General features: G+C 44.8%; 1 protein-coding gene across 3 annotated transcripts in view; it reads right to left on the reverse strand.

The window, feature by feature from the left end:
• The window catches only part of CEP72 (centrosomal protein 72), a 31691-nt gene extending 10504 nt beyond the window's left edge, over window positions 1–21187 (reverse strand). For all 3 annotated transcript variants that reach the window (XM_081884069.1, XM_081884068.1, XM_081884067.1), the window contains exons 1-9: window positions 20961–21187; window positions 17028–17155; window positions 15139–15331; window positions 11750–11864; window positions 4380–4558; window positions 3472–3575; window positions 2160–2211; window positions 1173–1382; window positions 3–67 (exon numbers count right to left, since the gene is read on the reverse strand). In XM_081884069.1, coding sequence (XP_081740195.1) covers window positions 3–67; window positions 1173–1382; window positions 2160–2211; window positions 3472–3575; window positions 4380–4558; window positions 11750–11864; window positions 15139–15331; window positions 17028–17155; window positions 20961–21033 — 1119 coding nt within the window. In that variant the 5' untranslated portion in view covers window positions 21034–21187. The remainder of the gene's footprint in view (window positions 1–2; window positions 68–1172; window positions 1383–2159; window positions 2212–3471; window positions 3576–4379; window positions 4559–11749; window positions 11865–15138; window positions 15332–17027; window positions 17156–20960) is intronic.
• Window positions 21188–27194: the final 6007 nt, after the last annotated feature.

The following is a 27194-nucleotide window of genomic DNA, read 5'->3' on the forward strand; positions in this document are numbered from 1 at the left end:
ACCTTCTGGTCATGTCCCGTTGTTGTCTTCTGAGAAGTAACTACTATTTCATTGACTTCTGGTGGGGCTACAAATGGAAAAAGTATTTGAACATAATGGTTTCAGTCTAGGTGAAAAAACACTAAACCATGAAATAGCAGGATTCTTAATAATAATAAAAAGCATTTATATTCCTCCCCTCTGAGGTCGGTTAGGCTGAGAGGCAGTGACTGGCATCATAGCTGAGTGAAGATATGGCCTCTTGTCCCCCAGGTGCTAGCCTGACACTCTAACCAGAACACTGCTCTGGCTCCCAGAAACTTTCATAACAACAAAATAATCTCAATGTAAGTGAACTATATTACTTTTCCAGTTGTGTACATTATGTCACGTGCAGGAGTTACATCTGCTGCTCTGTGGGTCAATGGAAACCGTTCTCATAAAAAATGCCAGATGTTTCAATATGTAGGTTCTCATAGGCCCAGTTCACACATAATACTAAGCCAGAACACAGGTCAGCACCAATTAGCAAATGCATGGGCTCCTGGACAGGTGATCATGTCTATTCTGTTCCTACCTGGCCATTTGCTGCTGCCCTGTGCTGAATTAAGTCATAGTTTGGCTCGTGGCTTAGCTCTCCCAAGAGAAACCGTGAGATACAGATAAGCTCATTTTCTCTGCAGAGAAATAGGCTCAACTGAAGCTGAACAAATGAAGTACATAAATAACTAGTGAAATACTGGGCTACTCCACATGGCGGCGCTCTTATAATAAAGATGGTTAGGAATTAGCACATATGTCTGAGGCACAGAGTCCCAGATCTAAGACAATCCCTCTATTTCAGAAAGACAACTGCCACAGCCAACCATCTTTGCTGAAAACAGCAGCCAGACATCTAGCTCCCACATTCCTCTTCATACAATCTAGCAGAACTGATCCCTATCCCATATCCCTGAGTTTCCCAGGCCATGCTCCACATCATTACCTGCCTCTTGTGGTGGGGAGGGAGTGGAGAGTCAAGGGTACTGACTGAGACACCAAAACACAGGTTAAGTTCGACAAGACAGGGCTGGGTGGGCGGGGGAGGTAGATGCATGGCTGCTGCTGCTGCTGCTGCTGCTGCTTCCTTTCGGTGGCAGCTGTATATTTAGATGTACAGCAAGGCCACAGAAACGCTTTAAAAACAATTTTACCTGGATGGGGTGTAAAAATAGCATGGCTTGTGATCTTTTCATATGCTTCCGCCTCATTGTGGAACTTCAAATTAGGGTCTGTCTTGGGCAGCTCTTGTGATTTAGCTCCTAAGAATGAAACTCTAACGCCGATTTTCTTTTTCTTGTGTCCTTGACCAAGGGCACTGTGAGAAACTTGTAGAGTTGGTGAAGTAGGCAAACTTCTATATTCTGGAGAGGGAAACCCAAATTATTGCAACATACTGACATATATGTATTTTACTTCGTTATTTGCTACTGGGTAATAGTTTGGAAACTGGAACAGTCTACAAACACATTATTCAAGTCTAGCTTTAAGTCACTGAGGTCACGCTGGCATGAAAGGAGACTAAGAACCAGTTTACTTCAGTCAGCAGAGTCACAGAGCAAGGCTGGTCCCGGACTAAACCACTTTAATTGGCAGGTGATAGAGCTTGCTGACAAAAACTTCCTTGAGCATTGATTGATTGATTGATTGATTGATTGCAGAACAATATGTCCAGCTTAACCATTCAGACGCAGTGCACAGTTTAGGCCACAGTCCAACCGAGATAGTTGTGTTTAAGGTCATTTATTCCCAAAGTATTGAAGTGTAAAGGCTGAAATACAATGCCAAAGAGCTCAGTCCCACTGAAGTCAGTGAGATTTACTTCTAAATAGTTATGCACAGCACTGCGATGTCACTCTCCATGTTGGATTCTGACCATTAACTGTTAAAAAATGTACAAATCTAAAGCCAAGTTGCAGTGCAATTAAGTGATACGTGTTTGCCTGTATGCTGGAGGAGTGTTCCATATAAAAACACAAATGTGAGGATTATAGCAATATTTGTTTTAGCCACTTCACTTCTGTTGCTTGTCAGTAAAACCTATCTATCAGCATGCAAAGTGACAGCTGGAACAGATGCCTATGGTATTAATGACCAAACTCTGCCATTTAATTAGCACAATAGCATTTGTTATAACGTACCTTTATTCATTTCCGAGGCTTTCAGCATATTTCTATTTTGTAACTGAGCAGCCTAGAAGGAAAAAGAAAAAGAGGACTCTTCTACAATCAGGATCTCTGGACTCAGCTATACAGCTGCAAATAAAACATTTTAAGTGCAATATACAATGAGACACTAGATGGCGATGGTGAGCCTTATGGAAAATTCTATGTATTTTTAAAAACATTTTGAAAGGCATTTTCGAAACGGTTTTTATATGTGTGTAGATTCCACCTCTGTAGCACAACCGACACCTGACAAAAGCAGGGCTTAAGTCTGAACCCACCAGCCGAATGGCAGTCCTGTTTGGATCTTCCTTTGCGGTATGGCTTGGCATCCGCTGCAGTAATTTGGAGCCCATGTTGCTGTCCTGTTGGCTTTGGGGCTTTCTGAAAGGGGGGAGCTGTTCCCATGAGAGTGGGAGAGGTACTCACTCCCTCCTTTCTCCAGGCTTGTCCCCAGTTCACACCAACTTATGTTTTGAAGCCTGGGTACTTCCTGGCCCTTCCCATCACTCAACTTGCTGCTCTTTAATGCTATAACGCTCTGTTTTGTACCTGGCCCCTATGGAGACTCCCACTGTCTCACACCTCCTCTTTCAAGCTCTTCCTGGGTGGTTTGTAGCCAGGCAAACAGCAGTAAACCGCCAGGTCTCCTGCTGAGGTTCCTACCCCTCTAGGAATCCCTTGTGAGTCCTGCAGTCCCTCATGCATGCGTCAACGGGGAAAATAATTTGGGATGGGGAGGGCAAAACAGAGAAGCCGATACAATATTTAAAAGCTTTTGTAACAAAGCTAAACAGCTGGGTTTGTAAGAGCTCCATCTTGACCCAAATAATCTGCATGTTGCAGAGAACTGGTCTAGGGAGGGGGGAGGCTCCCAGAGATGTATGATGAGGATGTGAACCCTGCCTATCTCTGCCAGAGGGGAGAGCCATTCCAAAGTAAAGGAAGGCCCTGAGAGCTTCAGAACACGGTTTGTTTGTTTGATATCCTCCCTTTTCTCCAAGGAGCTGAAGGTGGCAGGCACCCTTCTCCTGCCCTCCCTTTTATCCTCACAGGCTAGGAGGCTGTGACTAGCCCAAGGTGACCCAGTGAAATTCATGGCCGAGTGGGGATCCTAACCCTGGTCTCCCAGTCCTAGTCCAACCCTCTAGCCATGCTGGCTTTCACACTGGTTATGTTAAAGACAACCAGATCCTGTATGGTTTGCTTCGAGAACCACACACTGAGTTGGAGGCATTTTTGACGTGGGAAGAATGTACGACACAGGATTTTAAATGTTTTTATTTACCTTGGGCAGGTTTTCTTGCTTCCAGTTCTGCAATAAGATAAGCCGTGGGGGAGACGCTCCTTGCTTCCGATGCCTCTTAGTATTATCTTCTATTTTGTGAATACCTCAAGAAATAGATTTAAATGGTAAATTAATCTACAGAAACCCATACTATATACTGCAGCCCTATATAGTTTCCATTCCAAGGTCATCACTTTTACTATGGCTCCGCCTTTGTGAGTTTTCTGCCTTTGTGTGATTTGCTGTCCTTTATATTTTCTGCGGTGTGTTTCACTCTTTTTGTCTTCCTACTGTTGTTTACTTTTTAAAAAAAGCTTTTTTCTGTCCTTTGTTTTTGGTTCTTGCCTCCTGAACTAGCTGCCTCCACCAGCTTGGTTGGAACTAGAAAAGGGGCCTTTTTAGTAGTGGCCCCATATATTTGGAACACTCGTGCAAAGTAGAATATTCCACCGTACATCTGTTTTTAGGCAGACCTTTAAAAACTGGGTTTTAAACTGTGTTTAAAAATATCTGGTTGGCTACTGCTGAAAACAGGATGTTGAACTAAAAGGACTTGGGCCTGATCCAGTCGGGCTCTTCTTACACTCCAAATCCCAACCTTGGCTCAATGGGGTAGAAATACAAAGGCAGTGGTTGGGTGTTTTGAGATGGCAGACTGCAAAAAAACTTGCATTTTTCTCAACGGTATCGCAGGCTGGTCTAAGGCTCCGAGCCTACATCATCACATAACATCAGAATGGATACTGATGAGAGGGATTTCTACCAAACAAGTAATAAATTCCCAACTATGAAATAGATCGGTGAGCATTTAAAACTACTATACAACCCAGAAGCCTGGGGTTCCACCCTGACATGAACTAGCCTGTTATTGAAGACAACATGAGGAAAAGTAACAAAAAACCACATACTGTTTAAATCGTGGAATTCAACTTTGGGGTGACTTTCGGTCGATCCAGTTATTCCTGGAGGCTTACTTAAGTCCCATTCACACTTTGTAATGAGGTTCAGGACCGCCTCATCATCTTTATCCATCACCAAGCACTTTTTTGACATGAAGTTAATGTATTCAACTCTTGGATGGGCAGAACTGCAGCGAGAAAATGGCATGCTTTTTATACCTTATTGAAGTTTCCATTTGAGAGAATAATGTATCTTAAGAAACAAAACATGAGCCCTCTTCAGGCACTGGTGCCCTAAAAGGGTTGCAGGGATGTTAGCTTAGCCCTACCCCCCCCCCCCGGGCCATGCATCCAGCACTCAGGTAACCAGAGCGAAGCTCTCAAGTGGGGAGCCTTGTGTGCCCATAGAGACTTCCTGCATGTCTGAGGAGCTTGTGGGGAGCCTCCACAGACAGGCAACACTCTCTGCTGCAGAAGATCGCTCAAATCACCTGAGCAGCCAAGAGGACTTGCACGCCTGCAGGAGAGAGGCTGAATGTTGGCCTCCACAGGGCCGCTGTACCAGGGTTGCTTTTTAAAGTCGTGACATCCAAAGACGGCCATGGAGAGCTCATAATCTAATTCTAATTAACACACTTTTGACAAGGGAAAGTAGGTCAGTTAGCCTGATTAAGGATTAAGACTCTGAAGATCCAACAGAGGTTTTAAGCCTTTCAGAGACTTCCTGTGCCACAGAAAGCAAACATAGTTACAGCTCAAGCTGTAAATGAAGCCCAAGTACTTGGATATTCGCCACATCTGCATAGCACATCCCTACATTCCTGGCTTTACCTGAAGCAGGATGAAACAACTCCTGTTTGAAAAAGGAACCGCATGGCCTGTAATGGCTCGGTGCCAAGGCAACCCTCAAGCATAGGCGCCGACTCCATGGGGCCTGAGGGGGCCCGAGCCCCCTCAAAAATTCGTTTGGGGGGGCTCCGCCCCCCCAATAATTTAAGAAAATTATTACCGTATTTTTCCCTCAAAAAGAGGAAGCGGCTGCTTTCCTGCATTCTGCCTCAGGGTCTTACTGCCCACCCTCCTCTGTTTCCTTGCTGTGTTTGCTCAAACGGAACAAAGAGCAGGGAAAGCCCCTCCCCTCCAGGCAAGCAGGCAGGAGGGAGGGAGAGAGAGAGAGAGAGAGAGAGAGAGAGAGAGAGAGAGAGAGAGAGCGCGCTGGCTGGCTTGGGTGGGTAGGTGAGGGAAAACTTTTGCCTTCCTTTCCTCCCTCCCGTTATACCCCTCCCCTGCATTCTTAGCCAGCTGCTTCTCTGCACACCCCTCTCGTGCTCCTTGTCCGTTCTGTGTTTTTCCTTCCCTCCCCACTTAAAATGTGGTTACAAAACATGGATCCACAGGGATCCTCAGGATCTTTGCATTGGGTCACCCCAAATTCACCATCAGAGCACATAGCATGTCCATGGCTACAGCCTGCCCCCCAAAAATCACACACCCACTGTTGCCTGGGGCTGCAATGGTGCAAAAACGTGGTTACAAAGCATGGATCCACAGGGATTCTCAGGATTTTTGCATTGGGTCACCCCAAATTCACCATCAGATCACATGTCTGTGGCCACAGCATGAAGCACAAAAATGATACATCATTAATATTCACCGGCCACGGCGGCAGCCAATCGGCTGTCGCAAAGGGCGGGCCCTCACAGGTTCACTTAAGGTCGGGGCAGCCCGGGGCTCGCCCCTTTCGTTCCCCCAGCAGCAGCGGTTTGGAGGTCTTGGGCCCCCCCAATATTTTTTATAAGTCGGCGCCCCTGCCCTCAAATAAGACCAGATATGCCAGAACTGTGGCTAACTCGGCACAGATAAACAACGGGTGGTGCTGTGGGTTAAACCACTGAGCCTAGGACTTGCCGATCCGAAGGTCAGCGGTTCGAATCCCCGCGATGGGGTGAGCTCCCGTTGCTCAGTCCCAGCTCCTGCCTTCCTAGCATTTCGAAAGCACCCCAAAAAGTGCAAGTAGATAAATAGGTACCACTCCGGTGGGAAGGTAAACTGCGTTTCCGTGCGCTGCTCTGGTTCGCCAGAAGCGGCTTAGTCATGCTAGCCACATGACCTGGAAGCTGTACGCTGTCTCACTCGGCCAATAAAGCGAGATGAGCGCCACCACCCCAGAGTCGGCTATGACTGGACCTAATGGTCAGGGGTCCCTTTACCTTTACAAGCTGCACATGAATCTTTATTGAACACTGTTTATCAGTTATCATCCTGTTTCCCCCTGGCGCAGGCGACACAGAAAATCTGCCCTACTTGTAGATGGTGGGTTTGTCGTCTTAGGTATGCAGAATTGCAGGAAGGAAGCAGGCTGCATCAGTTAAGGAAGCAAAAGCTTGTTCGCTCTGCCACACGAATCAAAGCACACCAGACTTGCACAAGTCTACCAATGGTGTACTACCCAGAGTGCCAATTATATTTAGTTTCCACGGGGGGGCACACATAGACCAGGCTGCTTCTACCATTTGAATCTTCATTGGCAGTTCAACCCAAATGCTCAGAAAACCAAAACCAGGCAGCTGATACTGATTTCCCTTTTTGCCAGGTGCTGCTGGCAGAGTCAGGCCAGTTGAAAAGCGGAGCAGTTATGCATCCTCTATCGTGCCCATGAGCCTCACAGACTGCAAGTCTTCGCCAAACCCCTTCGGCCAGCCTTCCTCCAGTCTGGTCTAAGGAAACTGAGAAATCCCAGCATTCACGTGAAAGTAACCGCTTGTGTCTAAGGCCCCACCTTATACCTTCCAGCTGTTCTGGACTACAACTTCCATCTAGCCAGCATGACTGATTGTCAGGGATGATGGGAGTCATAGTCCAAAACATCTGGAGGGCAAAATGTTGAGCAGACTACCTTGCAGGGTCGCTTTACCCCACACATGCTCTCCTGCCAACCACTTCAGGCTGCAGAACTGGCAGGGCTAAGGATGCCACGCAATACCTGGTTCCACACTTGTAAGAAATAGCTATTTTAGTGTGGCAGCACCTACACTTTGGAACTCCCTTCCTATTGACCCCAGACAGGTGCATTTGCTGTATAATTTCTGGCACCTGTTTGAAACCTTTTTGTTTAGGCAAGCAAAAGACGATGACTTGATTTAATCTCGTTTTGGTTACTAATGATTTAATTTGCTTTTGAAATGTTGTTAGCTAACTGTTTTTAACTGCTTTATTGATAATTCTCTCATTTCTTGAAAAGCACTTGGAGGTTTTGTTACAATATATAAAAATTACATAATTTTTATATTTTTTTAATTGAATAAAGTAAGACACAAGCAAATAGTTTCATGTTTGTCCATGCTAAGATTTCTCCATCTTTACACTGCAGCTATTGTGAGAGGGGCAGCTCCCCACAGATTATTCTCCAGTCCCTTAGATAGTATGGGGTTGGGGTACTACAACCAGAAAGGGGAGCCTCAGACACAACCCTGGACATGTATCTCTTTCTGTGCAGGCCTTGGAATCCCAGCCTATTACTTTTCAAATTCAAACCACTTGGTTTCAAAACTGATAATAATAATAATAATAATAATAATAATAATAATAATTTTTATTTATACCCCGCCCTCCCCAGCCAAGGCCGGGCTCAGAGCGGCTTACAAGCAATAATAAAAACAAGATGAATGATTACAACTTAAAAACAAAAATAAAATACATTAAAATAATGGAATATTAAAATATTAAAATGTAGCCTCATCGCAGGAGGAGAAGGAAAAGAAAGGGGGGAAAAGAGAGGGAGGGAATCAAATTGGCTCCAAGCCAAAGGCCAGGCGGAACAACTCTGTCTTACAGGCCCTGCGGAAAGAAATCAGATCCTGCAGGGCCCTGGTCTCATGAGGCAGAGCGTTCTACCAGGCCGGGGCCAGAGCTGAAAAGGCCCTGGCTCTGGTTGAAGCCAATCTAACTTCCTTAGGGCCTGGGACCACTAGGGTGTTGTTATTTATGGACCTTGAGTCTCTCCGTGGGGCATACCAGGAGAGGCGGTCCCGTAGGTACGAGGGTCCTAGGCCGTGAAGGGCTTTAAAGGTCAAAATCAGCACCTTAAATCTGACCCTGTACTCCACCGGGAGCCAGTGCAGCTTGAAAAGCACTGGGTGAATATGCTCCCATGGCAGAGACCCCGTGAGGAGCCTCGCTGCAGCATTCTGTACCCGCTGGAGTTTCTGGGACAGCTTCAAGGGCAGCCCCGCATAGAGCGAATTACAGTAGTCAAGCCTGGAGATGACCGTCGCATGGATCACTGTGGCCAGGTCGGGGCGGGAAAGGTAAGGGACCAACTGCTTGATGCGGCGAAGGTGGAAAAATGTCGCCTTGGCTGTTGCTGTAACTTGCGCCTCCATGGAAAGGGAGGCATCTAGGATTACACCCAAACTCTTAACGGAAGGCAATGGCACTAATTGGGCCCCCGCAAGAGAAGGGAGTTGGTCCCTCATCCCCATGCCATCCCGACCTAGCCATAGGACCTCTGTCTTCGAAGGATTTAGTTTCAATCGGCTCCCACGAAACCATCCAGCCACAGCTTCCAAACATCTGGTCAGTGTGTTCGGGGCCGAGTCAGTGTGGCCATCCATCAGCAGATAGAGCTGAGTGTCATCAGCATATTGGTGACAGCCCAGCCCAAAGCTCCGGATAATCTGAGCAAGGGGGCGCATAAAGATGTTAAAAAGCATTGGGGAGAGAATTGCGCCCTGCGGCACTCCACACACCAAGGAGTGGCGCGACTACATTTCCCTCCCTAGTGCCACCCTCTGTCCCCGACCAGAGATAAAAGAGCACAACCAGTTACGGGCTATGCCCTGTATCCCCACGTCTGCGAGGCGGTGGTCCAGAAGATCATGATCGACCATGTCAAAGGCTGCTGACAAATCTAAAAGGATCAGCAGTCCTGACCCGCCTCGATCCTGTTGTCTACGGGGATCATCTGTTAGGGCAACCAGAGCCATCTCCGTCCCAAAACCAGGACGGAAACCGGACTGAAATGTATCTAATGCCGATGTTTCCTCCAGAAACCTACCAAGCTGTTCAGCAACCGCTCTCTCAATTACCTTACCCAGGTATGGAAGATTTGAAACTGGGCGGTAATTGGATAGGTCTAAGGGATCTAATGAAGTTTTCTTTAAGAGTGGACACGCCACTGCTTCCTTCAGTTCCCCTGGGAATGTCCCTGTGTCAAGGGACAAATTGATAATTTCAACCAGGGGGGTCCGCGCAACATCTGGACACTCCCTAATCAGCCAAGACGGGCACGGATCAAGGAGGCAGGTGGTGGGCCTACCAACTTGGAGGAATCTATCCACATCAGTAGGGAGTATCCGATCGAAATGGTCCAACACTGGACCTGAAGTCAGTTGAGGGGCCTCCAGTTCAGTCACTGTATCTAAATTGGCAGGGAGGTCACGGCGGAGCAACAGGACTTTCTCCGCAAAAAAACTCGCGAATGCCTCACAGCTGTGGGTCGAATTTGTGCTTAAATTTGGTTGTCCTCCTAAGGACGTTATTGACCTAATTATTTTAAAAAGTTGTGCCGGGTGAGAGCTAGCGGATGCAATGGAAGCTGCAAAGTAAGATTTCTTAGCAGCTTTCATAGCCATCTCATAGGCTTTCATAAGTGTCCTATAAGATGTTCTTGAGGCTCCGTCTCGAGTCCGTCGCCATACTCGCTCTAGCCGTCTGAGATCCCGCTTCATTTTCCGGAGCTCCTCAGTAAACCAAGGGGCCCGGTTTCGACGGGGTCGCAGAGGGCGCTTAGGCGCAATCTCATCAATGGCTGCCAAGAGCCAGTTATTCCAGTCCTCAACAAGGTCATCTAATGAGTCACCAGGAGGAGCAGGGTTCCGCAAGGCTTGTCGGAATCTATCAGAATCCATCAGTTTTCGCGGACGGGCCCAAATAGGTTCGCCACCCGAGCCGGGAAGGAGCGATTGGAATGGGAATTTAAGTTCCCATCACTCCTCAAGGTCCAGTGCCCCTGGCTAATTAGTTTGTGGCCCAGTTAATAATAATAATAATAATAATAATAATTTTTTATTTATACCCCGCCCTCCCCAGCCAAGGCCGGGCTCAGAGCGGCTTACAAGCAATAATGAAAAAAAAGATGAATGATTACAACTTAAAAACAAAAATAAAATACAACATTAAAATAATGGAACATTAAAATATTAAAATGTAGCCTCATCGCAGGAGGAGAAGGAAAAGAAAGGGAAAAAAAGAGAGGGAGGGAATCAAATTGGCTCCAAGCCAAAGGCCAGGTGGAACAACTCTGTCTTACAGGCCCTGCGGAAAGAAATCCGATCCTGCAGGGCCCTGGTCTCATGAGGCAGAGCGTTCCACCAGGCCGGAGCCAGAGTTGAAAAGGCCCTGGCTCTGGTTGAAGCCAATCTAACTTCCTTAGGGCCTGGGACCACTAGGGTGTTGTTATTTATGGACCTTGAGGCTCTCCATGGGGCATACCAGGAGAGGCGGTCCCGTAGGTACGAGGGTCCTAGGCCGTGAAGGGCTTGAAAGGTCAAAATCAGCACCTTAAATCTGACCCTGTACTCCACCGGGAGCCAGTGCAGCTTGAAAAGCACTGGGTGAATATGCTCCCATGGCAGAGACCCCGTGAGGAGCCTCGCTGCAGCATTCTGTACCCGCTGGAGTTTCTGGGACAGCTTCAAGGGCAGCCCCGCATAGAGCGAATTACAGTAGTCAAGCCTGTAATGCCTACAAAGCCAGTTTGAGGCCCTCTCTCTACAAAAAATTATTCCAGGCAGGAGCTATTAACACACAGGTAACTTCATGCAACCTAGCAGTTCGAAAGCACGTCAAAGTGCAAGTAGATAAACAGGTACCGCTCCAGTGGGAAGGCAAACTGCGTTTCCGTGCGCTGCTGTGGTTCGCCAGAAGCGGCTCAGTCATGCTGGCCACATGACCCGGAAGCTGTACGCCGGCTCCCTCACCCAATAAAGAGAGATGAGCGCCGCAACCTCAGAGTCGGCCACTATTGGACCTAACGGTCAGGGGTCCCTTTACCTTTACCTTTACGCACCTTGCTGAGCCTTTCAGACTCTGGAGATAAAGCACTGAAAGTTGAGGGCCAAGATTCAAATGAAAAGCTGTATCCAATGCAGCACAGAGAGTTTCAGTCAGGAGAGGCACTCAGAGAAGCCCAAGGGCTTCACCACACCATTCTGGTGCTATTCCAGAGGGTCCTCTAATTGGCAGTGGGGTTGGGGCAGCACAGTAACAGGAAGGGGCACAAGCAAATTCCTCTGGCAGCCCTTTGGATCCTGCCCCAATTTCCAGATATTTCCACAGTCACATGATTACAGTTGCTTGAACCCTTGTTCTGATCCTACCTTTCCGTTTCAGTCCATCTTGTTACCAGCGGAGGCTTCCTGAATCTATAAGCATGATCTGTAGAGAAATGTAAAAGGGATGCTTTTCGCTCACTGTCTCTCACAGGACGATCATCTAAAAAAAGAAATACAACCCAAAAGGGAAGAAAATGTCTTTATGATGGTCTGCATGCAAGGAGAACATTTGCAAATTCAATACTAGAATATTCCCAAATTTATAAGATGAAGGTTTTTTCTTAAAAAAACCCCACACAATTGTGCGCCTTGTGGCAACTGCCCTTGTGTGCCCCCCCCCCATGCTACACCACTGTCTTGAAGGGAACAGTGAGCGCAGAGGGAGGGTGGTTTCTGGGATTCTGCAGGTACAGGGAGAAGACTTCAAGGGCACCTCTGCACCCACAGGAACCATGTTGGCAACCCAGCTCCAGAGGGCAGAAACTAAACCAATGGGTTCAAATTCAAAGATGAAGGCTTAGTCTATACATTAGGAAGAACTTCCCAATAATATGAACAGACTGCCTTGGAAGGTGGCAGTCTCTGCTTAGTTAAGAGGTTTCCAAACCAAGGCTTGACAACCACTTATCAGGAATGTAGTAGATTTCCTGCACTGGCAAGAGGCTAACTAGATAACTCTGATGATTCTCTTCCCTCCCCCTCATGCCTAAATCTGGTGCAATCGACTGGATTAAGTTCATGGTGACCCTACATACAACATTTAAAATATGTGCACTGACCTATTTTGAACATTATCCAGGTTTTAATATTTAAGTTTCTTTTTTTTACAAACTTTATTGAAGTTTTAAAAAACAATTACCAAGCATAAAGTGTTGTCTTCCAGGACAAAATACATGTACAGGTATTTTATAGTTCTATTCATTTAACTTTTGAAATATTTTCAAGCAGTGAGTCACTATAAGTCACATGTGAAAGCAGAGTATAAAATAATCCAAATAATTCAAAAAAACTTTCCCCCAAAACTTCCTTCACCCTGGGTGCATCTAGCTCAGTACAGTGGTACCTCGGGTTACATATGCTTCAGGTTACAGACTCTGCTAACCCAGAAATAGTGCTTCAGGTTAAGAACTTTGCTTCAGGATAAGAACAGAAATCGTGCTCCAGCAGCGTGGCGGCAGCAGGAGGCCCCATTAGCTAAAGTGGTGCTTCAGGTTAAGAACAGTTTCAGGTTAAGAACGGACCTCCGGAACAAATTAAGTACTTAACCTGTACTGATTTGCTCCCTCAGTCTGTAAAACTCAGGTGAAAATTGTCAGAACAATATCCTAGTGGCACAGAGACAGACGCCACCAAGAGATGCTTGTCAGTTCAGCCCTCTGAGCCATAGCCCCTTCTGGTTAATAATGAAAATAAAGGGTCCAGGGTATCTTTCATGACACTGCGAACCAAGAAGGGGAGGTACTGCAAGTAAGAGAAAGAAATGGGAGACGAATGATTTCTTTTTAATTTTCACACCATAAAGCAGCCCTATGTAACCAGGGGCATTGCATGGGGGTGCCAGAGGGATGTGGCCCCGGGTGCGGATCTTTGAGGGGGGGTGAAGCAGGTGCCTTTATTAAGGTACCCCAAGTGTGGGCCGGCACTCCTCTCCTGGTGTTGGAGGAACCAATGCTCATGGAAAGGAGAACTGGGCTGGGTTGCACTGGGGGTGCCAGTGTGGGGGTGCCTGGTTCGGCCTGCCAAGTGCCATGTCAGCTGGGCTCCCCCAAGCAGGGGCAGCCAGGCAGCACAGTGCAAGCCTGTGGACTACAGTGTGGGGCAGGATCACTGCAACGGGTTCAGAGGTGAGGGATGGGGTGCTGCAACGGGCTCCTTCACCCTCCATGCCCTTGGCGCTCCCAGCCACGTACCAGCGCACGTGAGTCCCAGGCGCTGTGAGCTCACGCAAGACCGCAGCTATGCACAGTAACTCAGAGTAGGGCTTTCAGCGCTGCTGCTCTGGTTTAGCTCAACAGCATCTACAGATCTGTAACTTCCAGAAACAATTGAGGACATTTGTTTCACCAAGGAGAAGGGTCTCCAAAACTATCCCTGAGTAGGACTGCCAAGAACTGCATGGGTTTGTGTAAATGTAGGTAAGTATCCTGTCAACAGAAATTAAGCAGGAAACAAAGAAGAAAACTATTTTCTTATCCAAGTATTTATGTATATAGCTGCCATGCAGAGCAAGGTGTGTGTTATGAGGACGTCTAATGATATCACATTTACAAAAAATATCGAAATGCAACCGTCAAACAGAATAAAGCTCCCTTTCATACACAAACTACTATGACTGTGACATTGTTCAAATGATTGCTTTATGGTCTTGGTTTGGCTCTTTAATCATTCAGAATCAAGACTCTGTAAACTGAAGTCACCTTTCCCTTCCCATCGAATCTATGATAATCTAACTGTGCTAGCTTTTCCGATTCCAAATGAATGGTAGAACTCACAGGAACTCTGATAGGAGAACCATGATAAATTCTCCTACTGGACCTACTCCCTCCCCCCCCATGTTAATTTATTACATGTTTTTGCCATTGCGCATACACATGCACACTGTAACTAAGAAAGTCAACCTCAAAGTCCTGATTTTTTTATACTGCTCAGAAATTTTACCACTTGGAGGCTGGATTTCTGCCTCCCAGCCACCTCTCCCTTCTACTTCATGACTAACAGTTCCCAAACCCACCTTCAGGTGAAAAGCAGCTTAAAGGCACTGAAGTATTTGTGGGATGGGACAAGACAGGACAACAGAGAACAAGAAACAGGACTGGCTCCTTTGAGCAAATGCAAAGAATTTGGATACAATTTTGCAAAGCTTCCCTATAAAAAGGCAAGAATACTACAAATGGATTTGGTATGAGGTTTAGAATCATAGAGTTGAATAGAGTTGGAAGGGACCCTGCGGATCCCCTCATCCAACCCCCTGCAATGCAGGAATATGCAGATCAAACCTGCCACCTTGGCATCATCAGCACCACTCTTGTCAACTGAGCTATCTGTCAGTTTTTCAGGAAATGCATACATAGGAAACGAGAAAGAAGGTAAGCAGCAAAAGGGAATTATGGCACTTCGTTTAAATAGAGACTTTGGCCACACAGCAAAACAAAAACAAGAAGAAACAGCTTGGCCACAAAATGTACCCTCAACAAATAGCAGCGGACACCCTTGTTTCCAGATGTGTATATGATACACGTGCTTTCAAAGATCTATTAACTGCATTCACATTCTATATTTAGTTGCTTGCCTTAAAAAAGTAACATGAGATGATAAAAAATATTTCCCATCTTTGAGAATAGCTGGGCAGCCACTGAAGGAAAAAAATATTCTAATCACCTTTTTTTTTTTTTGCAATAGGTACTAACATGGCTCTGTTGTGTCATCTTACTCACCCAACTGCCTGAGATTCGGGAGCATGTGAATGACAAAAAGACGGTAATCAGATTCATTTTTAACAACAGGATTCAGCCGGAAATCCACATCCTTGAGTGCAGTTAAGCTGTGGAGTCGAAATACTTCCGACAACGAGGAAATGTAATTGAAGTAAAGATTGAGTTTTTCTAGGCATGTAAGATGTTGAAGGCCCTGTTAACAAATCGTTAAAAAGCAATTGTATGTTTATTCCCGTCTTACAACTCCAGTAAACTGTGCATAAATTAGTATTTCTTGCTTGCAGCCACAGACCATTGCAAACAGTACTAAGCAAGTTAAATAACTGAAGCTAAGATGTAAAAACATGAGCCACTGAGCTGCCCAATTTTCATTTAACAAAAGAAAGCATAGCTAAAATAAACCATTCAGTGACGTATTTCTGCTTACTAAGATTAGTGAACACTTTTGCAATCCAATGACACTTTCTTTAAAGCTCAAACTTTCCTAACTGCAGCAGCTACTTGATACACTCATATTGATCTAAAAGCAAGTATCACACACTATCCTGTATTGACCACATATAAAGTTAAAGGGACCCCTGACTGTTAGGTCCAGTCGCGGACAACTCTGGAGTTGCGGCGCTCATCTCGCTTTATTGGCTGAGGGAGCCGGCGTACAGCTTCCGGGTAATGTGGCCAGCATCACTAAGCCGCTTCTGGCGAACCAGAGCAGCGCACGGAAATGCCGTTGACCTTCCCGCCGGAGCGGTACCTATTTATCTACTTGAACCTTGATGTGCTTTCGAACTGCTAGGTTGGCAGGAGCTGGGACCAAACAACGGGAGCTCACCCCGTCACAGGGATTCGAACTGCCAACCTTCTGATCAGCAAGCCCTAGGCTCTGTGGTTTAGACCACAGCACCACCCGCGTCCCATTGGCCACATATAGTGGAATGGAAATTTGACTCCGAAAGAGTCATATAATGGATCAAACAATAAATAATGGGCTAAGTACTCTATGCAACCACATGCACAGATATATAATCTATATCCAAAAGAAGCAGTTGCTTAATCTGAATAGGGTACCTTAGAGCAGTGTTTTTCAACCACTGTTCCGCGGCACACTAGTGTGCCGCGAGATGTTGCCTGGTGTGCCGTGGGAAAAATCGAAAAACTCGAAAGATTTAAAAATAAAGTATTTTATAATTTTTCATATTTCTGTTTACTTACTATCTCATAACAAAGTAATTATAAAATACTTTATTTGTGTTTATTTGATTCCTATTCAAGAGAATTACTTTACATATAGTCAATATAGGCACAGAGTTAATTTTTTTAACATTTTCTAATGGTGGTGTGCCTCGTGATTTTTTTCATGAAACAAGTGTGCCTTTGCCCAAAAAAGGTTGAAAAACACTGCCTTAGAGAATTGTTAAGTTATAATGCCCCACTACTTGCCCCTCGACACCCCGCACCAGGTGCCAGAGAGCCTTCCTTCACCTTGGGTGCATCTAGCTCAGTACAGTGGTACCTCAGGTTACATACGCTTCATGTTACAGACTCCACTAACCCAGAAATAGTACCTCGGGTTAAGAACTTTGCTTCAGGATGAGAACAGAAATCATGCTCCGGCGGCGCAGCAGCAGCAGGAGGCCCCATTAGCTAAAGTGGTGCTTCAGGTTAAGAACAGTTTCAGGTTAAGAACAGACCTCCAGAACGAATTAAGTACTTAACCCGAGGTACCACTGTATTGTCTAATCTGAATGGCAGTGGCATGTTTTATAACCTATGCTGGACCACTGAAATATGGTACCTTCCTTAGATATCGTGGGTGAGCTTTTATCTTTTTACAGACTGTTTATAGTTGTAAACCACAATGTAAAACATACAAAGCCCCAATTATGCCTTACCTCCAAGGTAGTCAATGCATTGCGTGAAAGGTCAAGTGATTTTAGATGAATAAAATTTTCCAATGAGTTTCCTAAATGACTAATCTTTTCATGGTAAGTTCCAGGAAGAGACAATGACCGGACATCAGCTAGAATGAGAAAATTATTGAGAGTTTAATATTTCATTGCGGTGGCACTTAAGATAAGGAACAATGTATTTCATGATAATAGCATGGATCAAAGTGTTTAGAAGAAGTGTCCATTAAGGAAGAAAAAGAGAATAAGAAGGAAACAGGGTGGCGGAAACCAGACTTGCACTGCACTGACAAAATATTAAGTGTAGCCTACATTTCAGACTGCAACTGAAGGTGGCTCTCAAGTCCTAAAAGGCTAAAAACAGAAAGTTGATTTTCTGATGGCTCCAGAGAACAAGAGATAGAAAACTGGCAAAGTGCAATATTGGATTGGACTGATTTTTACTTTTAAAAAGGCATATGAAACTTTTGAAGTTGCACAAAATCTTTTGCCCAGTTCAAGAGTTGGAACACAGATACAACAGAAGATGCTATCAATAGCAGACTCTGCATGTAACCAATCCAATAAATATATTGATCCCATCATTAATGGTTCCTTTGAGTCTACTGCATCTCTGCTCTGGTCTCATCTCCTTCCAAATGGTCTCACTGGGGACAGGCAGTTATTGTCATTCTTTGCATAACTAGGGCATTGAAGTACTTCCAAATCAAATACCTATCCAGCTTCAGAATAAATTCATGTTGTTTCTTCACACAAGTGAGTGCTTTGGCTTTGCCTTTTACCAGTTGGGGTACAAAATACACTCCTCTGAGGCTGGGTGGAAGAGAGTTTAATTCTTATCCCCCCCCCACTCTCCAGGTGGTTCCCCAATGTTACTAGCCTCCAACTCCCATCATCCCCAGCCAGCATGGCCAATCATGAGGGATGATGGGATATGGAATCAGGCAACAGAAAACCAGTTTAGTCATCTCTGTCCTAAATTATTTCAGGTGTAAGGATGAGCTATCTAATAACACCTGGAGTAGCACATTCTACATTTATTTTCAGTATTATTTCTGTTTTAATTCAGAAAAGGAAGTGTATGATGGGAAACGCTGCTGCAAAATATTGTTCCTTTCTCTTTTGAAGAAATTCTGAATGTGCATTCCAAAAGTGTGGGCTGATGTGGACTTCAGGGTTGGCGCCATCGTTTAATGGCGGATTCCCTCCGAGCTCCGGAGGGAATCGGCTCTGTAGAGTTTGGGTCTTGCCGCTGCGGCGAAGCGGGGACCCTTAAAATCACAGGCGCAAAAGCCTGGGAACACAGAGACTCAGCGGGCACCATATGTGCCCCCCCAATCCGTGAAGGAGCCTTTTTAAAGGCTTCGGAACGGGGACGGGGACGGGATGCGGCACGGTGATGAGAGTACTCCCTCTTCTACGGAGTGAAGCCGCAAGCCATTGACGGAGAGCGTTGACTTTTTCCTTGGATCAATCGGACTTTAAAACATCAACCCGTGAGTAATACGGAGATTGGAACTTTAAAAAATTTCTTTTTTGGATCAGGAACGAGCGGGGAAGGGTTAAAAAGGAAGTCCACCCCCCCCTTTGTAAACAATCTAAAGCAAAGGACCTGTTAGCTAAGGTCAAGAGAATTTTTTTTATTTTTTAGTATAAGATTTTAACTTCACGGTTCTGACATTATAAGAAGATTTACTGGAGGATAAAAGATAAATTTTGGGAGCTGAAATTTCACCACCACCACCCCCAGACCCGGGAGCGTCCCGCGAGAAAGCCTGCTGATGTAATATTGAAGAGTTTGACAGCTGTCAAATTAGCTGTCAGACAGTTAGCTGTCAGCCGGAAAAAGAGAACTTTGTTTCTGTTGCTTCTGCTGGTTTATTTGTTACAACTTGCTGAAAATAAGGAAGGGCTGATACAAAATAACTGGACTTTCGGTTTTGAGCTGAAAGGAATATTAAGGAACTAAAATCCCCCTAGAGGGGTTTTAGTGACATTACAGGAATGGCTGGAGGATGGAAAGTTCAAGCAGAATTGGATAGAGCATTTGTTCTCTTGGGAAAGTTACAAGGTCAATTCAATGTTTTGGCTACACAGGTTTCAGTACTACGCTTGACAGTAAATAACAGTGTTGAATCTGATAAGGACTTGAAACAGGAAGCCCATCCAACTGAACAAACAGATGAAACTGAAAGATTTGACAAAATGGAGCAATATGTTGCTTTAGAAGAAAATGAAGGAGGAGCTGGAATTCTGCAGATGCCAAAGGAGAGCTGCAATTTGAGGCCTGACATGATGACAAAAAAGGAAAATAAAAATTTGATGTGGAAAGCCTGGCCTGAATTGGAGACTGAAAAATGGAGAGATCTCCTTTTGTGGAGATCTGAAGACCTGAGGATTACAAATTTGCTGAAGGTGAAAGTTGGAGCTTTGGGGACATTTGGATTTGAAAGGAGTATGAAACAAGAGTTGGAGTACCCCACAGGCTTTGTTTTTAAATATGGAGGTCTGGCTGGAAGCAATATGGATCCTGTTGGGCCGGAGCTTCTCCGAGATTTGGGGTTGAATATCAAAGACTATCAAAAAGACCAGCAGAGAGGAACTGAGAGAGATTTAAGTGCCTCGGACGTGAGATCTCCAGGCTAAATAACATATAAAGACTGATGGATATTGGTTGGGGACTGGAACTGGGAAAAGGGTGGGTGGAGTTTGGGAATCCAAAGGGTATACAAATATAATTTGCTTTGTTTTTATATCTTTGTTAGTTGTATGGAAATTGGGAAAACCGTGGAAGGGAAATTTTGGTCGACTTTAGGAAAAAGGTTTAAGAATAATTAATGAGGTATAAGTATTGATGTGTAAATTTGGATAAGTTAAAATTGGTTTTTAAATCAAATAGAAACAAGGTTTGCAAAAATAAATTGAGGAAATGGAAGAAAGAAGAAAAGTAAAATAACAGCAGGTTAGAACAAATTATTAAGTTAAAGTGGAGAAATAAGTTAAGGACTTGCTGAACTGACAATTTAAATTGGAATACAAGAAGGGGAGGTGTGAGGAGGTCTGAGAAATAAGGTAAAAGAAAATAAGTAATTGAAACTTTATGTGTTTTTAATTGTTGTTAAGTTTTGATTTTTTTGTATTTTTGTGTTGTTTTTATTTTGTTTATTTTGTTTTCGATTTTTATATGTATGCTGAAAATACCAATAAATATTCATTAAAAAAACCCAAAAGTGTGGGCTGATGCAAATGTTAACTCACTCTTGGGGTGCCCTTTTGAACCCCAGTAATGAGTCTCACCACTTGAGTGTAATGTCACCCAGACAGGAGGCACAAAGGTTGCTTCTGCACCGTGCAAGGGATCTCCTAATAAGACAATGAGAGCCCCTCCAGAGGTTAACGGACTACAACGCCCCTAACTTGGTGTTTGCTTTATTTAGACACCACTTTATTTGATATTATAATATTGCAATGCTTTCTGTTTTTTCATGCTACTGTGGTTATTGTGTCCTGCTCTGACATAAACATTTGATGTTGGAAAAACGGAATACCGAGAGGCTGGGATATTATATTGATATTATAATGATTGCGAGAGACAAGAGGAGAGGCTGGGAGCAGCAGCAGCAGCAGCAGCAGCACGTTGACTGCGCCTGCGCGAAGCCTAGGACGGTTTCCCCGTGGACACATAAACCCTGACACATACACCGCCCCCTACTGGACAAAGGACCGACCCGCCAATCAACAGCCTCCGCCTCTCCGATAGGACAGCGCGCACCACTTGTCCAGCCCCCTCCGCGGGCAGCACACCAACCCGCCCTTTTTGCCGCCTGATTAACGGATCCAACAGCCAGTCAGGGCGCCGGGTTTGAAAGCTCCGTCTATCAGTCCTTCCCCCCCGCCGCCGCCCCGCTCGTCAGTCACCGAGATTCTGGTGCGTCAGGCAGACTCTCTCGCGGATGCTTTCCTCCGTCAGCGGAACCCCGTCCGCCGCCATCGCTTCCCGTGCGCCCCGCTTTCAACGGGCGCTTGCCGCCCTGCCTGAGGGGAAACCAGCGCCGCGGCAGGGCGCATGCGCCGGGGGTCATGCTGCTCCCGCGCCGGGAAGAGGCCAATCGGACCCTCGGCCTTGGGGAGCGGAGCCGCCCCCGGGGAGGTGCCGCCCACTCAGCCGCTGAGGAGTCGGCGCTCCGTTGCCGGGCAACGGCTGAGCGAGTTCCGCCTTCGGAGCCGCCGGGCGGGAGGTTGATGCTGAGGAGGCGAGAGAAGCAGAAAGAAGCCGCTGCGAGGAGCAGGGCGGGATCTGTGGCACAAAACACAACTGCGTTACATGTCCCCGAAACACCCAGAAAGTACAAAATAAATGCAGCTGCCTAAGAACACGAACCAGTCCCAAAATAGGATTATAAAGGAACCTCTTAAATATACATGTACATATGTGATGAGAGGCATGAGCCCAGTTTTGCCAGGTGATAACTTGGTTTAGATGGGACGCGGGTGGCACTGGGTTAAACCACAGAGCTTGCTGATCAGAAGGTCGGCGGTTCGAATCCCCACGACGGGTGAGCTCCCGTTGCTTGATCCCTGCTCCTGCCAACCTAGCAGTTTGGAAGCACGTCAAAGTGCAAGTAGATAAATAGGTACCACTCTGGCGGGAAGGTAAATGGCGTTTCCGTGCGCTGCTCTGGTTTGCCAGAAGCGGCTTAGTCATGCTGGCCACATGACCCAGAAGCCGTTTGCAGACAAACACCGGCTCCCTTGGCCAGATGAGCACCACAACCTCAGAGTCATCCACGACTGGACCTAACTGTCAGGGGTCACTTTACCTTACCTTGGTTTAGAACCATAATCCGTTCCGGAGGTCCTGTTGCAAACCAAAACAGGTTGTAACCCAAGGCGCCAATGGGGCCTCCAAAAAAAAATTGTTGTAATCCAAAAAAGGGACACACTTCAGGGTTTGACGTGGTTGTAATCCAAAACGGTTGTAAAAACAGTTGCAAACCAAGTACCACTGTACCACTGTATCTAGTATTATTTGAGATGAGCAATCTCTTTAAAATGGGGGGGGGGGTTATTGGGTTGATTATGTATTTTGCAATTTATATTGTGATTTCATCCTGTGAGCTATTTTATTGCTTTGGCCTGTAATTATGAGAGGATTTACTGGAATTTCATTCTTTTGCAATTGCAGCTGATTAACAATTTGTTATTTACACCTTAATTTTGCCTTTTTGAAATTGAGTTGTGTTTGCAAAGTATACTGAGTCCCAAGACCATAGAAGCTGCTCAATCCTTTCCTAAATGAATAATGAAAACTGGATTATTTATAAAGAACACCGTAGAAATGCTTTCGAAACAATGGGAGTACAACAACTTCAGCACAGAGCATGATTCTTCCTCTGCCAGGACCTTTAAAGGGGAATGTGGGATGTTCAGTTTTTATGGAAGTAAGAGGGAGAAGGATGTGTGTTACAAATGTCTTCCGGATGTTCTTGTACGAAATCTTGATTTTCATGAGATCAAAAGGTACAGAGGGAGGATGCTCACAAACTGACTCTTCTTGGGTGGAGATTTGATGTCAGAGTTTTCCTCAGCGTTTAGAACAAAATGTTAATAAACTTACATATTACAAAACAACAGATGTGTTGTAATCAAGCATAGGAACTGAGTGATGGCAAAAGTGTTTATCATTGGGAACTGAGAAAGATTTTGTAATTTCTTGAAGACCATAACTTAAAACGGGTCTCTTTCCCATTGGTTGTAAAAACAAGTAGCATACTCTGAATGGTCTGCAAAGGAAAGTTGAACCTAGTGGCGATGAATTTAAGGGCAGGATTATACATACACACATTTAGATTATTCAATTCTTTATTACTCTGTAGCCTGGTCTTCCCATACAGCAGAATGAAGATGTAGAATCCCAAGGTAGGTAGCATCATTTCTGAATCAACCCTTTAACTTACAAACTAAACTACCACGAACAAAGATTTTAGACTTCCCCCTCCCTGCAGATGATTGCTTCTTTCCAGAAGAGGTCAACAGGCATCGGGTACCCTCTCGTGACATCACTTACATAGGCCTTTTAATATTTTTGGCAAACTCTTTTCACATCTTCAAAACATGAGCAGATCATTCCTGTTATGCGAGGGGAATCTCTCCTCAGGGCATTTTTGATCCACTGTTGACCAGTCATCAAAGTGTCACCCACTGACCGACCTGGAACAGACCAACAAGTGGATCCATGTCTTTTTCAGAGCTACAGTTGCCAGAGAACTCTCCCTTTGCGGAGTTGTGGTCTGGGGCCATGGCAATGTAATCTGTTGTGTATTGAGTCAAAGGATTTTATGTCTGTATTATTATTGTCTGTATTTGCATTAGGGTAAAGTAACTGCCTTTTGGTTCCAGAGGGTACAGCTACTATTGGTTCATTTAAGCTGCTGTATTTGGATCCTCTGTCTTATTGGTTTCCTCCAAAAGGCAGGACTGTGATTGCCTGATATTGTTCCCTCCAAAATGTATCCTTTCTAGTTAGTTCCCTGTCCCTATAAATGTAGCTTTCCCCTCCTCAGTCTCAGTCTTGTTTGCTTGAATAAAGAAGTGTTACTAGAGAACTGTCTCCAGCATATTATGTCAAGAGAGCTGAAATCACAAACCCCACGTCACAACATAATCCATTGATTAAATTCTTCAAAGTTTATAGTTCTAACTTTTGTAGGTACGAAACAGGCAAGAGAAAGTTAAATTCCCAAGACCACTGCAGATAAATCCTTGAATTTGAACCAACATTGATCAGATTTGTACTCCACATTTTAGCAAATGGAACACTGGACTGTATATAAAGTGCATTTCTGAATACAAAAAAAGGTATACAATATTTGAACATCATTTGCCAATAGCGTTAAATTCATTACACTCCTAAATGACAAGCTCAGTATGTTTTTACAGTAAGAATACAAATTGGCATCCCTTTTATTAAACAGTTAAGAAAAGTGCTTTTATTTGAAGTCTGTTCTATGGGTTTTGGCATGGTAACAGAGTAATAGTTTTAGAATAATGTGAGTTTTGAAAGAATGATGATGAATCTGTTGTCATGTGAAGCAAGCACAGACTAAAGTATTTGGATGTTCTGCCAGTTTTTAGAAATATCTTCCTTCCCTTTAATTTTAACATAATGATAGCATTCATAGACTGTTTATGCTGCTTTTATTAGGGTTTTACAGCAAACATGTGCAAGCCAAAAAGGCAAATCATTAAATTAAAAATTGAAGCAGGAATTTCAATAGAGCGGATTTCTCCTCTAAGAGTGGTATCGTATAACTAAAGTACAACTTTTCAAAACACTGTCTCTTCAGTACTGTATTTTTCGCTCTATAAGACGCACCAGACCATAAGACGCACCTAGTTTTTGGAGGGGGGAAACAAGAAAAAAAATATATTCTGAATCTCAGAAGCCAGAACAGCAAGAGGGATCGCTGCGCAGCGAAAGCGATCCCTCTTGCTGTTCCGGCTTCTGGGATAGCTGCGCAGCCTGCATTCGCTCTGTAAGACACACACACATTTCCCATTACTTTTTAGGAGTGAAAAAGTGAGTCTTATAAAGCAAAAAATATGGTAATTTTCAAAGCTTTGAATGCTTTGCACTCTGCATTTTGTTTCATTGTTTTAGTTGCAAACATGCATGCACAGGGAGATTGTTGTTGTTGTTTAGTCGTGTCCGACTCTTCGTGACCCCATGGACCAGAGAACGCCAGGCACCTCTGTCCTCCACTGCCTCCCGCAGTTTGGTCAAACTCATGCTGGTAACCTCGAAAACACTATCCAACCATCTCGTCCTCTGTCGCCCTCTTCTCCTTGTGCCCTCCATCTTTCCCAACATCAGGGTCTTCTCCAGGGAGTCTTCTCTTCTCATGAGGTGGCCAAAGTACTGGAGCCTCAGCTTCACAATCTGTCCTTCCAGTGAGTACTCAGGGTTGATTTCCTTCAGTTTGGAGAGGTTTGATCTTCTTGCAGTCCATGGGACTCTCAAGAGTCTCCTCCAGCACCATAATTCAAAAGCATCAATTCTTCGGCGATCAGCCTTCTTTATGGTCCAGCTCTCACTTCCATACATACTACTGGGAAAACCATAGCTTTAGCTATACGAACCTTTGTTGGCAAGGTGATGTCTCTACTTCTCAAGATGCTGTCTAGGCCTGTCATTGCCCTTCTCCCAAGAAGCAGGCGTCTTTTAATTTCGTGGCTGCTGTCACCATCTGCAGTGATCATTGAGCCCAAGAAAGTAAAATCTCTCACTACCTCCATTTCTTCCCCTTCTATTTGCCAGGAGGTGATGGGACCAGTGGCCATGATCTTCGTTTTTTTGATGTTGAGCTTCAGACCATATTTTGCGCTCTCCTCTTTCACCCTCATTAAAAGGTTCTTTAATTCCTCCTCACTTTCTGCCATCAAGGTTGTGTCATCTGCATATCTGAGGTTGTTGATATTTCTTCCGGCAATCTTAATTCCGGCTAGGGATTCATCCAGCCCAGTCTTTCGCATGATGGATTCTGCATATAAGTTAAATAAGCAGGGAGACAAAATACAGCCTTGTCGTACTCCTTTCCCAATTTTGAACCAATCAGTTGTTCCATATCCAGTTCTAACTGTAGCTTCTTGTCCCACAGTCTACATTCCAATCCCAAAGAAGGGCAGTGCCAAAGAATGCTCCTACTACCGCACAATTGCACTCATTTCACACGCTAGCAAGGTTATGCTTAAAATTCTACAAGGAAGGCTCAAGCAGTATGTGGACCGAGAACTCCAAGAAGTGCAAGCTGGATTTAGAAGAGGCAGAGGAACCAGAGACCAAATTGCAAACGTGCTGTATTATGGAGAAAGCTAGAGAGTTCCAGAAAGACATCTACTTCTGCTTCATTGACTGTGTCGACCACGGCAAACTATGGCAAGTTCTTAAAGAAATGGGAGTGCCAGATCACCTCATCTGTCTCCTGAGAAATCTTTATGTGGGACAAGAAGCTACAGGGAGATTACAAGGGGTAAAAAAAATGGATGTACTGTGCTATATTAGAAGCAAAAAAACTTGTTTTGATTAATTGGAAGAGCCGCAAAAAGATTCCATTGAGCACATGGATTGCTAATATGGACAGATTAGCTACATACAAATGAATTTCATGTCGATGCAAATTAAGAATGGATAAATATGAATAAATCTCGAATGAATATTTAAGCGATAAGGCGGATAGTGATGGGAAGTAGGGGGAGGAGAGGGGGTGAAATATTGTTTAAAAGGTGTAGTCATAGGTATATCAATGTATTGAGATCTGAATTGTCAAATTGTGTTATTATGGTTTTTGTTGTATGTCTTTTGCGGTTGCTGTTTGTATTGAAAAAATGATTAAATAAATTTAAAAAAACAAAAACATGCATGTGCTGATTGTTTAAATTGTCTACTTTTAAGATAGGCAACCAGCTGGCAGTCCTTTGACTCAATCTATCCTAATGCACATCAACCATCTTATCTAGTATGAAATGAGACACACAGAGGGCTCTTTTTTAATTCCCCGTATCCAGTGTGAATAGCAACAGAGACTGCTGGTTTCCCCTCTGTTTCTGAATCACATGCACAAGAAACATGCAAATGGGAGCAGGTTGCTGAAGTGCTTAAGGGAGAGCTCTACCAAAGCTTCCATTATTCACATAGAGTTGGGGGGCTAAAGACCCCTTTTTGCCTGTATGATGAGAGTAAGCAACTGAGTTGAATAATGGCAAGAGGACTCTTGGTTTTCACATGGAGTTGAGGGACCTCTGCTTAAAATTGTGTGCATTCCTTAGGTAACAGGTATAGTTCCACTCTAAGGCAAGCTCATGTGGGCCATATTACTAGTATCCGTGGAGGTATCTCAGTAGCTTAGTGAGAAAATCTTAAGGTAAAGGGACCCCTGACCATTAGGTCCAGTCGAGACTGACTCTGGGGTTGCGGCACTCATCTCGCTTTATTGGCTGAGGGAGCCAGCGTACAGCTTCCGGGTCATGTGGCCAGCATGACCAAGCTGCTTCTGGCGAACCAGAGCAGCGCACGGAAACACCGTTTACCTTCCCACCAGAGCGGTACCTATTTATCTACTTGCACTTTGATGTGCTTGTTTCTTCCTTTCTCAG

This window comes from Podarcis melisellensis, assembly GCF_964234715.1.
Source record: "Podarcis melisellensis genome assembly, chromosome: 13".
NCBI classification, from domain to species: domain Eukaryota; kingdom Metazoa; phylum Chordata; class Lepidosauria; order Squamata; family Lacertidae; genus Podarcis; species Podarcis melisellensis.